General features: G+C 42.9%; 1 protein-coding gene across 3 annotated transcripts in view; it reads right to left on the bottom strand.

Annotated features, from left to right (window-relative positions):
- The window catches only part of CTH (cystathionine gamma-lyase), a 40,675-nt gene that overhangs the window by 2,757 nt on the left and 18,988 nt on the right, over positions 1-18,930 (bottom strand). For 2 of the 3 annotated variants that reach the window (XM_007063438.4, XM_043520843.1), the window contains exons 8-11: positions 16,180-16,332; positions 15,800-15,921; positions 13,921-13,973; positions 4,629-4,767 (exon numbers count right to left, since the gene is read on the bottom strand). In XM_007063438.4, the coding sequence (XP_007063500.1) occupies positions 4,629-4,767; positions 13,921-13,973; positions 15,800-15,921; positions 16,180-16,332 (467 nt within the window). Of the gene's footprint in view, positions 1-2,306; positions 2,432-4,628; positions 4,768-13,920; positions 13,974-15,799; positions 15,922-16,179; positions 16,333-18,930 lie in introns of those variants that run through there. The other variant, XM_043520842.1, reaches the window with a different exon arrangement.

The raw sequence follows: 18,930 nt of genomic DNA on the forward strand, positions 1-18,930 counted from the left end.
TAAGTACGCTGACACCACTCTTAAGTACACTACCTCCTTAAAAGAAAAGGAGTACTTGTGGCACCTTAGAGACTAACAAATTTATTTGAGCATAAGCTTTCATGGGCTAAAACACACTTCACTTTAGTCTCTAAGGTGCCACAAGTACTCCTTTTCTTTTTGTGGATACAGACTAACACAGCTGCTACTCTGAAACTACCTTGTTAATCAGCAAGCAGAGACCACTGCAGCTGCTGCCAGGGACTCCCTCTGTCCTGAGCCCTGTTGTGTGGTCCCCCTGATCTATGGAGGTGGGGTAAGCAGGGTCCGGGGGAGGGGGACGCCCTGACATAAGATGCCCGCCCCCCCCCCCCCCCCCGCAGGCTCTGGAAAGCAGCTCCAAGGCAGAGGGCAGGAGCAGCACATGGCAGTGGGGGGAGGGACAGCTGAACAGATGGCAATTGATAGCCTGCTGGGTGGCTGCCACACAAGGAACATAGGGGAGAGGGGAGTGGGGAGCTGATGGGAGGGTGGGGGGGCTGCCGGTCCACCCTGGTTCCAAGCCCCCACCAGCTAGCTGCAACATGCTGCTCTTCCTGCAAGCAGTGGACAAAGCAGGCAGCTGCCAAATGACATTATAAGGGAGCATTGCACAACTTTAAACAAGCATGTTCCCTAACTGATCAGCAAAGTAACACTGAAACAAGGTTAACCAGGACTACTTTAAGTGAGGCATTACTGTATTGTACCTATCTTTAAAAAACCAAAAAAACCAAAAAAAACCAAGGGCATTATAGAGCAGTCATCCTAACTTTGAAATCTGAAAAGATATTTGAACAAATCAATTTGTAAGCACCTAGAGGATAACAGGGTTTAAGTAATAGCCCACATAACTTGTCAAAAACAAATCACGCCAAACCAACCTCATTGACAGGGTTGCTAGCCTTAATGGCTAGGGGGGAAGTAGTAGGTGTGACATTTTGATTTTTAGTAAGGTTTCTGACCCAGTCCCACAAGAACTAGGGAATGTGGTTTAGATTAAATTACTATAAACTGGGTGCATAACTGGTTGAAAGACCATACTCAGAGTAGCTACCAATGGTTCTCTGTCAAACAGGGAGGATGTATCTAGTGGGGTTCTGCAAGGGTCAGTCGTGCGTCTGGTACTAATCAACTTTTTCATTAATTACTCGGATAACAGAGTGGAGAGCATTCTTACAATTTGCAGGTGACACCAAGCTGGGATGGGTTGCGACCACTATGGTGGACAGGATTAGAATTCAAGACAAGCTTGACAAATTGGACAACTGGTATGAAATAAAGAAGAAATTCAATGAAGGCAAGTGCAAAGCATTACACTTAGGAAGGAAAAATCAAATGCATAACTACAAAATGGGGAATAACTGTCTAGGCAGTGGTAGTAGTAGTAGCGTAGTAAAAGATCTGGGAGCTATAGTGGATCTCAAATTGAATGACCCAGCAATGTGATTCAGTTGCAAAAAAGGCTAATATTCTGGGGTGTATTAACAGGAAATCCTATATGTAAGACACAGGATGGAACTGTTCCGTTCTATTCCACACTGGAGAGGTCTCAGCTGGAGTAGTGTTCAGTTCTGGATGCCATACTTTAAGAAAGATATGGATACACAAGAGAGAATCCAGAGGAGAGCAACAAAAACGTTACAAGGTTTAGGAAAACCTTTCCTCATAGATCAGGTTAAGCTGGATATGTCTAGTATTGAGAAGATTGAGGGTAGGGTGACCAGATGTCCTATTTTTGTAAGCACAGTCCTGTTTTGGGACTCTCTTATAGGCACCTATTACATCCCACCCCTTGTCCCATTTTTTCCACAGTTGCTATCTGGTCACCCTAATTGAGGGGGACCTGATAAGACACCAAATATGATAAGGGAACTTATAAAGAGGATGGTGGTCAATGGTCCTACTTTCAGTAAACATGGAGAACAAGTAGTAGTTGGCTTAATCTGCATCAAGGGAGATTTAAGTTTTCCATTAGGGAAAAAACTAAGTACAGGATATTCAAGCACTGGAACAGGCTTCCAAGGGAGGTTGTTAGGACCCTGGTCATTAGAGGTTTTTATGAATAGATTAGACCAGAGGTTCTCAAACTGTGGGTTATGACTGTTTTGATGTGTTTCAGAGTAGCAGCCATGTTAGTCTGTATCCGCAAAAAGAAAAGGAGTACTTGTGGCACCTTAGAGACTAACAAATTTATTTGAGCATAACCTTTCGTGAGCTACAGCTCATTTCATCGGACGCACGCAGTGGAAAATTTTATATACACAATATGAAACAATGGGTGTTACCATACACACTGTAACAAGAGTGATCAACTAAGGTGAGCTATTACCAGCAGGAGAGAAGAAAAACCTTTTGTAGTGATAATCAAGGTGGGCCATTTCCAGCAGTTGACAAGAACGTGTGAGGAGCACTAGGGGGGAAAAAAACATGGGGAGATAGTTTTTACTTTGTATAAAGACACATCCACTCCCAGTCTTTATTGAAGCCTAATTTAATGGTGTCCAGTTTGCAAATTAATTCCAATTCAGCAGTCTCTTGTTGGAGTCTGTTTTTTGAAGGTGTGTTGTTGTTATGTTGTGACTTTTAGGTCTGTAATCAAGTGACCAGAGAGATTGAAGTGTTCTCCGACTGGTTTTTGAATGTTGTTCTTTACGTCTGATTTGTGTCCATTCTTTTATGTAGAGACTATCCGGTTTGGCCAATGTACATGGCAGAGGGGCATTGCTGGCACATGATGGCAGATCACATTGGTAGATGTGCAGGTGAACGAGCCTCTGATAGTGTGGCTGACGTGATTAGGCCCTATGATGGTGGCCCCTGAATAGATATGTGGACAGAGTTGGCAACGGACTTTGTTGCAAGGATAGATGTGTGGTTGCTGATGAGCATTTGCTTCAGGTTGGGGGGCTGTCTGTAAGCAAGGACTGGCCTGTCTCCCAAGATCTGTGAGAGTGATGGGTCATTCTTCAGGATAGGTTGTAAATCCTTGATGATGTGCTGGAGAGGCTTTAGTTGGGGGCTGAAGGTGACGGCTAGTGGCGTTCTGTTACTTTCTTTTCTGGGCCTGTCCTGTAGTAGGTAACTTCTGGGTACTCTTCAGGCTCTGTCAATGTGTTTATCAACTATTCTTAAAACTACACTACCCACCTGCTGAAGTGAAGAGAGATCTTGTAGGTGTTTGTCTGAGAGGCTGGAGTAAATGCAGTTGTATCGTAGAGGTTGGCTGTAGACAATGGATCGTGTGGTCTGGATGAAAGCTGGAGGCATGTAGGTAAGTACAGTGTGTATGGTAACACCCATTGTTTCATGTTCTTTGTATATAAAATCTTCCTACTGTATTTTCCACTGCACGCATCCGATGAAGTGAGCTGTAGCTCACGAAAGCTTATGCTCAAATTAGTTAGTCTCTAAGGTGCCACAAGTACTCCTTTTCTGTTTTGATGTGGTCAGCAGGGCTGAAAGTAGGGGGTCACTTTTTTCCTACTAAGGGGGGTCATGATTTTTCCTAAGTCCAAATGGGGTCACCAGCACAAAGTTTGATAAACACTGGACTAGACAAACACCTGTCAGGGATGGTCTACGTCTCCTTCATCCTGCTTCAGCACAGGGAGCTGGACTAGATGACCTTCTGAGGTCCCTTCCAGCCCCACGCTTCTATGATTTGCTACTCCATAGGATAGGAGAGTAAAGGTGTCACGGCATGCCATCCTAAGAGCTGTGTGTTTCCTATGTTGTAGCAATGTGAGACAAAACAGACCAGCTGAGTTCCGCCTGTGCACCATAACACAAAATGCAATATTAGGACTTCATGCTGCAATTTTTTTAATTATGCACCTCCAGATTGGTTCTCCAACTCAAAGATAAGTGTCTCTGCTTTAGATTAGGCAGTTATGCCTGGTCTATTCTATTAGGAGAGCTTGCAGAGAACTCTATTTGTTGAGAGCAGGTGTCATTCACCATGCCAACCATGCAATGGAGAGTACAATTTTGTGCAAGTTCATAGAAGTAAGACATTTATCAATTGCTGTTGCCTTTTTTCCTTGTGTGTGTTTTTAGAGGACCTATGCTGAAGGAATGCAAATGGCATGATATTGCAAAAAAACCAAACAATTCTTAAATTTCTTTAAAAGACCTCTGGGGGTATGTAAGGTTTGAACTTTTCATAGACCTTAATTTTCAAGAGTTAAGAATAAATTCATTAGCCTAAACAAAAAAAAGTTACCAGCCAATTATTTCCTGCATTAGCTTACTTTGCAGGGAGAAGCCATTGTCCTTATTAGAAGTGCATAAACTTGTTAAACACTTCTTTGCCTAAGAATTACCAATCATAAGTCATTTCTATTCCTGCCAGCTTCTATCTATAAATTTTTTTAACAGGATGTTGCAGAGGATATGTAAACAGGATACTAATCATGGAAATTCAAAAACCCAAAATGCAGTCAGATTTAAAATATTAAACTAAGAAGTAAGATGATAGGTTTTGTCATTTATCTGATTTAAGATAAATAGTGAATGATCCCATACACCATTAATTTGAAAAGTAATAAGTAAAATGCAAGGGGAAAATCACTTATTAACAAGAAGCACTAAAGTATTAGATGACTTACTGCTACTTTCAAAGCTTGCTCCACATCGTCCAGTATATCTTGTGCATCCTCCAAACCAACTGACAGGCGAATCAAAGTATCACTGATCCCAAGAACCTCTCTCTCTTCTTCAGGAACTGAAGCGTGAGTCATAATGGCCCTGAAAGAAAAGAAAAATAATCTCTGCAGACCCCATTAGGGGTTTTATTAAATAACTAATTTAGCTGGCCTTTACCGGTCAGCTCTGTAGGAGTGGTGACTATTTTCTGAACAGTGGTTTTGTGATATTCTCTACTTAATCTACACGTCAAAAGCCCAGATCCTCAGATTGTGCAAACTAGCATAGCTCCAATTAAGCCAATGGGGCATCAGCTAGAGTAAATCTACGTAGTTCGATTGACTTCACTGGTTTGTATTAGCTGAGAATCTGGTACAATATTGCCTGACTATAATTGCTAAAGAAAAACAGTGGGTACTTTGGACACTGTAGCTCTAAGTTTTCATCTGGAAAAGGAAGCAAAATCCTATACTACTTTCTTTCAACCTTTCTATTGTATTTATATTTTTCTAAATGTGTGATTCTAAAAGTTTTCCTGGTGGAACTGGATATCTGTGTTTAAAGATTATGTTTTGAAGGTGAACGCAAAGAAAACTGAGGTTATGCAAGTAAGGAAGGTAGAAGAACTATTGAGTGAAGTTTCAGGAGAGAAGCTGAATCGGAAAGGTATACTTAGTCCAGTGGAGACAGATCTGGAAAACTGAACATAAAAACCCAATGCTCATGGGTGACAGGAGTCTTGTGAGACCAACAATTAAGTTACAAACTGAGAAGAAAAAGTATATGCTGCATGTGTCGGTCCTTGCCTGATCTATGGTTTGGAAATTGTGCGTCTTACAGAGAAGGAAGAAAAGATACATGTAGTAGAAAATGATATACTGAGGAGAATGGAAGGCTAGTGGAGGGTAGACAGAGTAAAGCATGGAAGAAATTAGGAGGAAGATGAACTTGGGACTCTCAATGACCAGCTGGAGAGTGCAAGTTTGAGGTGGGCTGGACATATAAATAAGCATGGAAGGAAAAATGACCAGCAAAGAGAGAATGGCAGGAACAGGTCAGCAAGAAAGGAGGTAAAGATCAAGGATATGATGGAAAGACTGTTGTGACACACTGCTAGAAAGGATTAAGAATCCTACAGGATAATGACCCAAATTCAACCTTTAGGGCAGGGGTGGGCAAACTTTTTGGCCTAAGGGCCACATCGGGGTTCCAAAACTGTATGGAGGACCGGGTAGGGAAGGCTGTGCCTCCCCTAACAGCCCGGTCCTCACCCCCATCCACCCTCTCCCACTTCCCAACCCCTGACTACCCCCTCAGAACCTTGGACCCATCCAATCCCCCCCCCCCCCCGCCACGTTCCTGGACTGCCCCTGAGATCTCCTGCTCCTTATCCAACCCCCGACTCCCCACACCCTTACCATACTGCTCAGAGCAGCAGGACTGACATCTGTACTGCCTGGCCAGAGCCAGCCATGCTGCCCAGCAGAAGCTCGCAGCCCTGCCACCCAGAGTGCTGGTGGTACAGCAAGCTGAGGCTGCAGGGGAGGGCAGATGGCAGGGGAGGGGCCGGGGACTACTCTCCCTGGCCAGGAGCTCAAGGGCTGGGCAGGATGGTCCGTAGTTTGCCCACCTCTGCTTTAGGGACATATTCGTAGACTGTATTTTTGTGTTCACATATATTGTTAGAGGTCAATGTAACCAAACAGTTCCTGTCTATGCTGTATTCTATTAGTTCAGAGATCAAAGGGTGAGCCTACATTTACGTGAACTGTAAATATAGTGATATTACTGTATTGATCTCTTTGAAGAATATAGCAAATCACCTGCAAATGGTGGAAAACAGGCACTTGCCTTATGTTAATCCATCTAACTAATTACCGGTGATGCTTAGGAAATAGGTCTACTTCAGTCTCAATTACCTATTGTTCACCTAACAATTCTGAGCTGTCAAGAGAAGGCCTGGAACTGTAGTTAAACAAATGAAAAGGATCAGGACCCAAGGGTGGTTTGTTTGGGGGGGGGACGGGGGACGGACGGACGGTGGCTTTAAATCTCTGATCCGCTTGGTGCGTTATGCAGGGGAAGCTTGAGTCATGGGACTGGAGATCTGTCTTACCTGGATCACCCTGAATATGAATATTGGACTATAGCCTATGGGCTAATTGATAGAACTCTTTGCAACTACAGTACTCACCATCTCTAGCATACCTACATCTGTATGTATACTGATCTTTTAACCAATACTTTACAAAACAAAAACTACTTTAGTTAAGAATTGGCCATAAGCATGTATTTGGGTAAGATCTGAAATATTCATTAACCTGGGAGGTAATGCTTCCGATCCTTTGGAATTGGTAGAATGTTAAGATTTTTTCAGTAATCCCATCATATTTGACTTGGGTGACTGGGTAGAAGCCCAAGGCTGGGTTGCCAAAAGGGAACTGTGTTTTGGCTTCTAGGTAACTAGTAAGGTATTACAGAAATTGTTTTGTGCTGGCTTGGTAAATCTAAGTTTTGGGGATTATCTGCCCTAACTGAATAAACACAGTATGGTTCCCCTGGGACCCTGGTCACAACTGTCAAGAGGTCTGAAGAGAAAAAGGATTGGAACTCCAAGGCCTACAAACTTGTGCCATGGACCAGGAGGAGTGAAAGAATTGTGGGCAACGCCGATCCCATGTAAACTAGAAAAAGGAGTCAAGAAGCGAAGTGAATTCAACAAACTTTCCTAGATATTCAAAAGTGGGTCACATAGGAAATAGTTCATGAGGGCTTCTCTTCAAGCAACTAATCAGCAAGTTTCTTCTACCTTAAGGCTAGAGCTTTACAGACTCAGTATTGCCTTTATGTACAGAGCGATATCTCCAATTGACTTAAGTGGGAGCTCATCCCAGATGCAAGGGGCAGAAGAGAACAAGGGTATACACATGCAGAGAATGGCCAATTTTTCCTTTGTATTCTCCTCACCCCAAACTGACTGACAGACCATATTACATTCTTTTCACTACTGGCTGCAGTGGCTATGGCATTAGCAGAGAAGCACAGGTCGTGAAAGACTCAATAGCCATTTTATCTTTAAAGTCTTCAGATAAGCCCAGAATGATCTAGTGTCATGTAATGAAGTGTTTTTACAATCCCTCTGTTAAAATACAAAAGTTTACTGGGTATGAAAAACAGGTGCACTTAATTGTGTGCTGAGTATGCCCTCTTGTGTAAGCAGTTAGAATAGCAGACATTTTTTACACTAGTAAAACTGAAGGACAAGTGCAGTAGAACCTCAAAGATAAAAACACAAGTTATGCACTGACCAGTCAAAGGGACACCCTGTGAAACTGGAAATAACCAATTTCCCCTCAAAAAAACCCAAAAACAACAACAAAAAAAAACCAACCCCAACCAAGTACTGTGCCTGTAGTGCATCTTAAAAGGTAGGCATATCAGGGCTGCCTGTCGCCATATGTGGGGCAGCCACTTACAGCTACAAAGTGAAGATGCTGGGGCTGCCACCCCAAGCAGCCAGAGCCAGAAGACCAGGAGCTGTGCAGGATCTGTGCGGCTTTCACCCCCCTCTTCCCTGGCCAGGAGGGGGAACTTGCTCTTTTTACCTCCCCTCCCCCAGCCAGAAGGGTGACAAGCTTGCCAATTCAGTCTGCCCCCGAGAAAGAATCTGCCTGCAAGGAAGCTGCCATCACTGAGGAGGGAGCTCAGAAGCTACTGGAGCCTGGCCTGCAGTGTCAGCTGCTGGAGCCCAAACTACACTTTGTTCAGAGTTACAGACAGCTTCCATTCCCAAGGTGTCTGTAACCCTGAGGTTCTGCTGTACATGATGTGTATTTAGTGAATCCATTGTCCATACTTTCATTTGTGGCTCAGACTCCCTCTTTGAAGAAGGCTGGCCAAAGAACAATAGTGGGCTGCAAAAAAGCCAATGATGATGCTGTGGAAGAAACTGAAGGATATTCCTTGTATTTATGGTGGCTGAGGGGGCAGTTCTTCAGTTTCAGTTGATCCAAATGCCAGTAACATAACCATCTTCAGCCCATGACACAATAAAATGTAGTATTTTTGAGGGAGGAATTTTGTTTTCACTTCACTCACCATTTTACTAATGCTGCTAGTTTCTAAAGTTAAGGATAAGAGGCAGAGATTAAACACTCTCTAGGTGAGATTCGGGGAAGCAAAGGTGATTTTGTGCCCTTCCAAGCCCCTGAGGCCTGTGTAAGTTACACCAGCTTTCCAGGGCTACCCTGCAGGTCACAGCACCACCCAGAATCTCCACAGTGCTGTGTGCACTGCAGCTCATTATGCCCTGTGGTGGATTTAGAGCTGCCTGTAATAGTTCATGTATGTGGTATTTTGAACTGATATCTGCTGTATGCAGATAGTGTGAATCAGAGTTTTGTCAGGAAATGTACCCAGAAAGGGGAGGTGTGGTTCTTCATACTCACATCTTTCCGCAAAGACTTGGACAATGCAGAGCAATTTACTCCAAAGCCTTGGCTCAGCCCCCACTTCCTGGGCCTGCCAGACCAGTTCCACCAGGAGGGACTCAGCCCCTTTGAGAGGGCAGGGGTCAAACAGCCTCAAAAGGGTTTAACCACACAGGTACTCCTTTGAGGGAATCTGACAGTTAAGGGGGAGGCTGACCCAGACATTGCTGGGGAGCTAATTGACCCTTGGCTCCAGGGGTCAGGGTAAGACAGGGCTCTCTCTACCTCTAGGTAAGATAGATATGCACATAGATTGTTTTTAAAAAAATCCCCTCTCATATCCTATGCTGCATTCCTACTGTTAAGATTAAATAATACTTTGCTTTATGAAGGCTGTGTGGGGTCACTATATTCACCATTGATCACATCTCATGAAGGGAAGAACAGAAGGTCGCCAAAACCCAGCTGGATCTACTGATTAGTCATGCAGGGCTGGTGCAACCACTAGGCAAATTAGGCGACCGCCTAGGGCGCCAAGTGGTTGGGGGCAGACAAAATCGTGCTCCGGGGAGGCGGAGGTGCACGGGGAGGGCTGCCTGCAGCAAGTAACAGCAGGGGGGGGGCATGAAGCAGAACTGCTCCCTGCTTCTGCTCTGCCTCCTCCCCAAACATGCCACCCTGCTCTGCTTCTCTGCCTCCCAGCCTTGCGGGGCTGGGGGGGAAACGACTGCCACAGGGCTGCTGCAGGGGGGAGGGCAGCAGGTACAAGGTGGAAGTTTTGCCTAGTGAAACATCCTTGCACCAGCCCTGCAGTCATGTCTGGTACCCAGGGCACTGAGAGTGGAAGAATTAGGGAATTCCACCACACAAAGGTTAAAGACTTGAGACCTAAGATATGGAGGGTGTGCACTAAGAAGCCCAAAAGAGGGAACAGATATAAAGCTAGCTCTGAACTGTGACACTCCCCTCCTGCTCCATGCCCAACCCTGCCACCTACAGCAGGACTTAGGCAGGAATGCTCTGAAGCAGGAGGGCAGTACCCCATACCTGCAAGAGATTTCTAGCAGGCTGGGGTGGCTTGGGTGGGCAGCAAAGCTGCACTCTGCTCCTTTGCAGCTAAGGAGGGCATTCATTCAGGTGCCTTTAACAGCACAATATGTATGCTAAACTTAAAGGCTTTGTTTAAATTTGTTAGCATATGTATTGCTCTTTTACATTGGTCATGAGTCCTCGAGAGGGGAGGATGGAATGTGTTTTATTTAAACAGCATTTTTGATTCTTTTTCTCCTCATTGGTCTGAATTATTCATGCCATTAATATTGTATCACATCAAGTCCAGATCATTAGAGGACTGCCTCTGCTTTGTACTGGCCAGAGGATGTTTGGATTCTGACGTCAGCCTAGTTCTACAGCCTGACAGGAATCAGTGGTGTTAGCTCCAGTGTAATTAAACAGAATTCTTCTTTGCAGCCAAATTTGTCTAACAAGCAGCAAACCAAAGAAAACAAATGCCTCATTTTCCAGCTTTGTGGATGAGAGAACTACAAGGGAAGATTATAATGCTGGACACTGACAGCCTTAAACCAGCTGCCTCAGGAATCTGCCAAAAACTTTGCTGAAAATATATTCCTCATCTTAGCAATGGTGCTAAGACTTATCCCACATCTGTCCACCTTTATTCAAATGAAGCTCCTAATCTCACAGCTCAGGCATTGTCCATTTTATAGGGAACAATTTACAAACTTGGAACTTAATCCTGTAAACCAGAGGTGGGCAAACCACAGCCTGCAGGACCATCCTGCCTGGCCCTTAAGCCTAGGCCCCAGCCCCTCCCCGCTGTCCTCCCTCCCCTGCAGCCTCACCTCACTGCAGCGTGGCTGGCTCCAGCTGGGCCATGCAGCTGCAAGCTTCTGCCGCTCAGAGCGGCATGGGGGAGGGGTGTGTGTGTGGAGAGCAGGGGGGTGTGAATGGGGGTTGGATAGGGGGTGGGGTTCCAGGGGATGGTTGGATGGGTCAGGAGTTCTGAGGGGGGCAGGCAGGAGGCAGGCAGTGGGCCAGGCTGTTTGGGGAGGCACAGCCTTCCCTACCCTGCTCCCCCCCCCCCCCCAATACAGTTTCACAACCCCAATGTGGCCCTCAGGCCAAAAAAAGTTTGCCCACCCCTGCTGTAAGCCCTTACTCATTTGATCAATCCCATTAAAAACAATGGGACTATTTGCATGACTATGGACCACTTCTGGGATAAGTTTCAGGAGTCTGTTCCTATAAAGGAAGTTGAATTCTCCCCCCCCCCCTTTGAAATACAATGTTTGGGTACAATAGCATAATGCAGTTTAGGATACATTCTACTTAAAATCTGTCTTTTAAATAAGTCATACATATGCTGAAATGGCTCCTCACCCAACTCCCATATAAACAGACTGACTACTACATATTTGGGGGAAAAAGTGAGGAGTTAAGCATGTTGATGTTTGTATATACAAAACACCCCTTTCATCACTGCCCTGGAAAAATACAGCTGAATTTAATTTTCTATGGAATTTGAAGAAAGTTTAACAACCCCAATTGTTTTGTGTAAATCAGTGTGGACCTGAAAAAAATTACGCGCCTTTTAAGAGAAAAGAATCAGGCCACACTTACTGGAAAATAACAGTAATAATAAATAATAATAATAAAATAATAATAATAATAATAATAAAAAAAATCCTTGCAACTGGTTCAGAAGAGTGCTACAAGACACACGCATAATATCCTCTCCACCCTCTGCTCATGAGAATGTGGGAGGGTTTGACCAGCAAAATAATAAATAAATAAATAATAAAGTCTCAAAGAGGATTCACAGATTTGCAAAGCTAAAAAACCTTGTGCTTTAAACCACCTCAATCACATAACTCTTTAAATGTTCATAAACCTGGTAACTGCAAAGGAACAGTGAAGCTCATTAACCTGAATGTGTGCCAGTATGTCATCACTGACTAGGCTCAGTCACACCTGAACAGCTAAAAATTAACCTTTCCCTTTGAGGCTAAACAGACATATCACTGGCTCCATCTCTGTTACATAAGAGAACAAAACTCCAGTGGGGCATGGCGCTGGCACATAGGGTCTCAGGTACATGATGTGATTTTTCAGAATCTCTTTTGGGAATAGTCATGTACGTGAAATAGCTGGTACTTACGATTATGCTATTTCTATGCATGTATATTCAGCTTGGTATCTGAAGTTATGAATATTAGCTATGTTTACTACATGTTTGCTCCTGTGGTAATGCCCACAAGGTATTTAGCCAGCATGTGAAGGGACAAGTCAAGCTGAATGGCCCATTAAGGAATACTTAGCTCACAATGGACCCTGGAAAATGCCTGTCTACACTTAATAGACTTTTCCTGTGAACATTCTAACTACACAATGGATGGGGGTGATGGACACGTAACTTGCCCATGCGATTCCAAATACCACCTTTCACAGTGAACAAAATTTCCCTTCACTTTTCAGAAGCTAAAAGACCCTGGAAACATCTCCATTTTGCTTCTTTCCTGCTCCAGCCTCTGCTCCCATTAGTATATGTTCATAGTCCATTCTCACCAAGGGACTGAGGACTTTAGAGTAATCTGGAGCCTTGATATTCCTTGATCCTTTGCAGATGGACTTATGAGTTGGATATGGTACAGAGACTGTTCTAGCCTCATTGATTGCTGGTTTCTCCCTTGCACTGGACAAATCAGATGTCTGCTGACTTTCGCACGTGAGTCAGCAGCCTTTGATACCTGTGGCATAAGCAACATAGCCCTTGCTTGAGTGGTTTTGTTCTTTCCTCTCCAACTGTCAAAGCCTGTTCCCATTGAACTCAATAGCAAAACTCCTTTTGATTTCAATGGGAACAGGATTTGGCCCCAAGAGATCAGAGAATGTGATTTTGATTAGTTGCTTATCTGTCCAGAAATATTTCTCATGCATGTTCTGCCAGGCTGATTCTGATTGCCCCTCCTGTATGTCATGTGGAGGAAAATAATAAAACAATTTGGGCTGTAGTTTTATCAAGATACAAATGACACACACAGTTCTATGCCTCTTTTCCATCAAACCCAGATGCCGCAGCTTCTTTGTTGTCCTAGTGCCTGGCGGAGAGCAATACTTAGATACAGGCAAGCTGGCAGAATCTTAGTTTGGACATAAGGGAGGCACTGATAGTGTGTTAAGGGAAAGTAGGGTGATTATCCCTCTCTCATTTAAGAAGTTTTCAATCTGTTTAACAGATGCAGTTGTAAAATTTTAGATAGGTAAGCGGGGTGTTGGAGGGGATTGGGAGAGTGTAGGGGCCCTGGGCTGGGCAAGGAGGAGTCACAGAGGACCATGTGGGAAGGTCACGTGCCCCCCCTTGCGTCCCTCCCATGAGTGCAGTACTGTCAAAAAATGATTTCTACTTGCACTACTGCTTAGAAGGCAGCCTTATGGCCATCTTCCACAATGCCTAAAATAGGGGAATTCTCCATCAGCCAGAATCAGGGCTTTTAGGGGCACTTTATGGTAGGTGAAGAGATCATGGGAAGGTCTTGGAGACAGTATACTCTACCATTCAAAGCAAGAGTCTTCCATTGTTTAAATTTCTAAAATAAGATCACATCACTGCTCATTTCCTGACCAGCCATAAAATGCTCATGATATAAAAATTAGCTCTATGGTGCTTGGTCACAAAGTGAAACATTCAAATTTTAAACACTACGCAGTTTCAAGATGGCCACAAAATCCAATGGAAGCTTTTCTTCCACAGTATGTGCAATTTAAGAATGCTTCATCTTAAATCTATACTGGAAGACTGACTTACGGATGTTCTGCTAGGCTTTCATATCCTCCCAGACTCTCAGCCAGCGCAAAAAGCTATAGTGGGAAATACAAAAGTTCACTTTGAAACAAAGAGGATTTAAAATAGCCACATTGTAGAGAAAAAGGCAATTACGTCTTATAATTTACTTAATTTTGAAGTGGAATTCACTGAACTAGAAAACCACCAAAAAAAACCCCAAACTTTCATACCATGGAAAAAATACTGGATGCAACAATTGGGTATGTAGTTTACTAGGAAAAAGTTACTGGGTCTGAAAACATTAGCCTTAACTTGCCTAAAGAAGAGAAGGAAGAGAAAGTAAGCAACTTAAGGCAGAAATTTTTGTCAGGGCTAACCAGGGTGCACTCCTGACCTTTAAGTATAGTCAGAGTGGGGATAGGGTCAATCTCTGGAAAAAAAAACAACAAAAAAAAAAAACACAGAACTAAAAACTTTAAATTGAAATTACTCCCTCCTCTCTTTACCCTATCCCTCTCCTGTCCTATTAATTCTTCTAGTTTCACACACCCCTATACTTTCTGGGCCCAATCAAGGGCAGAACTGATGGAACACTGTTTCAGAGGTATTTTACTTGTGTTTGCAGTCTTACTAGAAACAGAAAAAAGTCATGAGATTCTTTTCTCACAAGATTACTCATATGATTTTGCAAACCCAGAAATTTGGAGGAGAATCCAAACTGCTGCGCACTTAACAGAATTCAGTTGTTGTTCCTTGGAGGAATGGATTCCTCCACGCATTAAAGGTCTTCACTAATCACTGCTCTTTGATCATAGATATGTTCTTGCACTAGATGACAAAAGGCTCTCCACATACTCTGCTGCATTCAGAAACTAGATGTGTGTCTGCTGATGGTGCAACAGGTGCTGTCAGGATCAGCATGCCTGCTATTGTTCCTCTTCCACATTTAGGAGTAATCCACTCCTTGTATATCCAGACAGTCTATTTTAGAAAACACCTCTTTCCTTAAGCATCCGCCCAACAACTGATTAGCTAGGACACTGAGGGGCTGGAGGTGAAAACACTCAGAAGGAGGTGAATCCTCGATTCTGGAATTTGCTTCCCCTTATTATACCAACAGAGGCAGAGAGGACTGACCTTCCAGGACAGGATGAAAGGCTCATTTTTGTACTCAAACCTTTGTTTGTGGGATGTTATCTGATTATGTGAAATTTCAGTTGTGATTTTATTTGGGGAGTGAGGGCCAGTGGTGTTGGGATGGTATGGGAGGAAGAGAAATCCTTAATCTGACTGTCAATTGAGATACTAATTGGTTCCGTTTTAAAAAATTTACCCAAACATGTCCAGAGAACAATAGCCATGAAAAAGTTAAAAGATGAAGTTTAAGAAAAAGGGAGCTAAACAATGCTCATGTTAAGAGAACACCTGTCAGGTGATCTGCCTGAAAGAGGCAGCACTACCTTTTGGAAAGTGGATCATGAAGAAGTCTCAAAAGGCATTTTCTATTGTCAAGTATTTTAAAATGTTCTAGCATTGTTACATCAGCAACAGCTCTTCTGCTTTTAAATTGCATTAACAGTTGTTGGAAGATATGCAAGTACTTTTAGTAGCAACACATGGTTTAAACTAGCTATATAAGCCCCAGCTATAATTGTAAACACTTCAAATGGGCTGATATTTCCTTTTCTTCCTTCTCATTAGTGTCCCATCTCATAATTATCCATTATTTAGATTGTGGTACCACCCAAATATATTAGAAGCTTCCCAAACTCATAGGAAGATAGTCCTTGCTTTGAAGGTAACCACTTCCTCTTTCACCACACTACCAGAACCCTAACTAACTCAGTCACAATCAGGTTCTCTTACAGAATTAGTTTACATTCATTTGAAGGGAAATTACCTTTAAATTCTTGAGAAAGATTTCAGCATGTTCAAGGTTTCCTTTAATGTAAAAGGTGACCATCCCAGGACAGCCAGTGGACTGACGCTTCATTAGCTTATGCTGAGGATGCGAGGGCAGTCCTGAAATTAGTCACATACTGTATAAGCTGTTTTATTCAGACTGTTAAAATTGCATTAAAGAGCAAGCCACACTAAGGCACATAAAAAGCAACCCTCAAGTGTTAAGCAGCATAGAATCAGCTGCAAGATAAATGCCTATGCCAGAGTAACTTACATCCATAGAATTTGATTTGTATCAGCAACACTTAGGAATGCAGTATCCTATATCAAACAGAGCCAGAACAAAAATTTCTTCTCTTCAGAAATCCTGCAACTTACCAGGATAAATGACTTTTTCTACCCGGGGATTTGATTCAAGGTACTGAGCAACAGCCAGTGCATTGTGGAAATGCTGCTTCATCCGGATCTGCAGTGTCTTTAAACCCCGATTGCAAAGGTAACAGTCAAAAGGAGATGGAACTGCTCCAAGGGCTATGAAATAACACAATATTACAAATATTAAAAAACAAAACAAAACCTCTTCTGCCTTATTGAATAAGTTCTTAGTTTAGAAACTGACCCCTGATGTTAACAGATGCAATTCCCATTGATTTCTATGGGAACTTTTCCTGTTTATACCAGGGTGGAATTTGGCCCTATATCTGGAAACTCAAACATAGTACTTAGACTATTTTTAGTGTGGTATCAAACTTTAAAAGAAGATAAGGGAGAGAGAGAGAAAAAAATACATGTGTTTTATCTTGGGCGGGGTGGTGGGGGGGCAGAATATACAAAGTCAGGCAGGAGCTAAAACACTGAAGACTCAGGGATGAATCTTATCAGACATAAGGCACTCCCTCAGATTACTTTGTTTAGACTTACATGAGGGAGGGAGAATACAAAAAGTGTTCTTTATTCAATGGATAAAAATGAATTCATAAAAATACACAGATGACAGAAAATATGCAACTGCCAAAACATAAAAGATTCCTAATTTATCATACAAAAAATCAGATGAGTGCACGCTGAGTGATATGGTCAAGGGTCTAAAGGAAAACTAATTCAAAAATGAACACCAGCTACAGAGTTTATTAATTATATGCTTCCTTTTACACACACACACACACACACACACACACACACGGAGAAACCAATCCCATTACAACATGTAAGGAGATATTTTTCAGGGTACTAAGGAGGAGAAAACTAATATTTAAATAAGTTTAGAAAGGTACCATCCTGGCAGCCCTGCAGCCACAAGTTCTCTGTTTATCCATGGAACAGATACTGCTCCAATCCTAATCTGAAAGGACAACCTCCACCAACAGATGAGGGCAGTTATTAATGGTTTGTAGTACAGTGGGGCTAGAGGCTCAATTCTGTTGGCACTGTACAAAACACACAGTAAGAGACAGTTCCTGCCTGACAAAGCTTGCTATCTAGGGCCCTGATCCTGCAAAGGACTTATACACATGCCTATTTTTATATGCTGAGTACTCCCATTGACGTCAGTGGACTACTCACAGAGCCTAAAAGTTAAGCATGTATGCAAGTCTTTCCAGGATCTGAATCTCATTTAAGGCATTTCTATATTCAGTCCTTGGTCATGGCTGAACTGGTCCCCATTAAAAAGGTAATTATGATGGGTCAAAAAACAAAAAAAAAATCCAAACCACAAACTAACAATATCCTGGACAAACCTTATGGAATTAAGATAAATTTTAAAGTAAAACCTTATTGAATTGGGGTTAATACCATTAGGGTCCATTGTATTAAATATGTAATTGTGTGTCTGTTGTTATGGAACTGTATGTACAGTAGGGGGTTGCAAATGTAATTCCTCCACTATCAGCCCTTTGAGGCCACTCCCCTGGCAAGGTGCACATATACTCATTCAAACGGATTCTCCAAGACCAACAGACAAAGAAAGCGTTTTTGGATAAATAGCCTGCTTTCAAATTGGCTCAAGGCCTTCTTTCTGATCCAGCAAATGGACAGGGCCCTAATCCTTAGGGAAGGATTGAAAGGACTTGGCCTACTGAGGCACCATTAGACTGGGTGTCTGTTCTGAGCTGAAGCTGTGATTAACTTGAAATATCAAGAAACCCCTCGGGTGGAGTATTGAAGATCCTGTATTAGGGCTGGGATGATCACTGGTAAGCTTAGTAGTATGCGTTTTTATTGTTTTTAATATGTTTTGTCTGTAGTGCTTTTACCTTAAGAATAAAATAGGCTGTGCAGAAAGAGCTGTGTGATAAGTTATGACTGATCAGTCTCTGTAGAGAACGCAAGCAAGAGTGCAAGGGCAGCCTGTCTCTGCTAGGGATAACACAGTGAAGGCAGGAAACAGTGCAGCCTGGAAATACGCCAGTAAGAAGTGGGTGAGACATGGGTGTCTACTAAAGAAAGGCAATGGCTAGGGAGCTGGAAGCCTGAGAGTAGTTGCCCTTGCTGGATCAGACGTGCAACTGCCCTGAGCTGTGACACCTGGCAATAAACTGACACTATCAACTCATTTCATATAGGCCAATAGATGACTCGGGATGAATTTAAACACATGAGGTGAAGTCCTGGACCCATTGAACTCAATGGAAGTTGTCACTGATTTCAAGGAACAGAGGCTTGTATAGAAGCCTTTACTAATCTCCTGGGACATCCAGACCCTCATAATTAAAAGGACAATTAACCACTCTCTTTGCTTCCTGTTCTGACACTTGAAAAATAGTATAAAAATCTTTCCATGTATAAGCAGTATAAATAGTGAATTAAACAGAGCTTTTCATCAGCATATTTCAAAGCACTTTACAAAGGCGATCAGTATCATTTATCCCCATTTTACTGCTTGGGAAACCGAGGCACACAGAAGCAACATGACTTCGCCACCAACCTCCTGGGTAGACTTGTAGGAGACAGGAATAGAACCCAGATCTGAGTGCCAATGCAGTGATATGGACACTAGGCCACAGTCCATCCCATTTAAACTCTTGGTTCATATTTGTAGCCTAAATACATGGATTTCATATATGTAAATACACCAAATGCTTTCTGCTGTGTACAAGCATACCTGGATCCAATAAGTTTTAAAGAATT

Source organism: Chelonia mydas, chromosome 8, assembly GCF_015237465.2.
Source record: "Chelonia mydas isolate rCheMyd1 chromosome 8, rCheMyd1.pri.v2, whole genome shotgun sequence".
Taxonomy (NCBI): Eukaryota; Metazoa; Chordata; order Testudines; family Cheloniidae; genus Chelonia; species Chelonia mydas.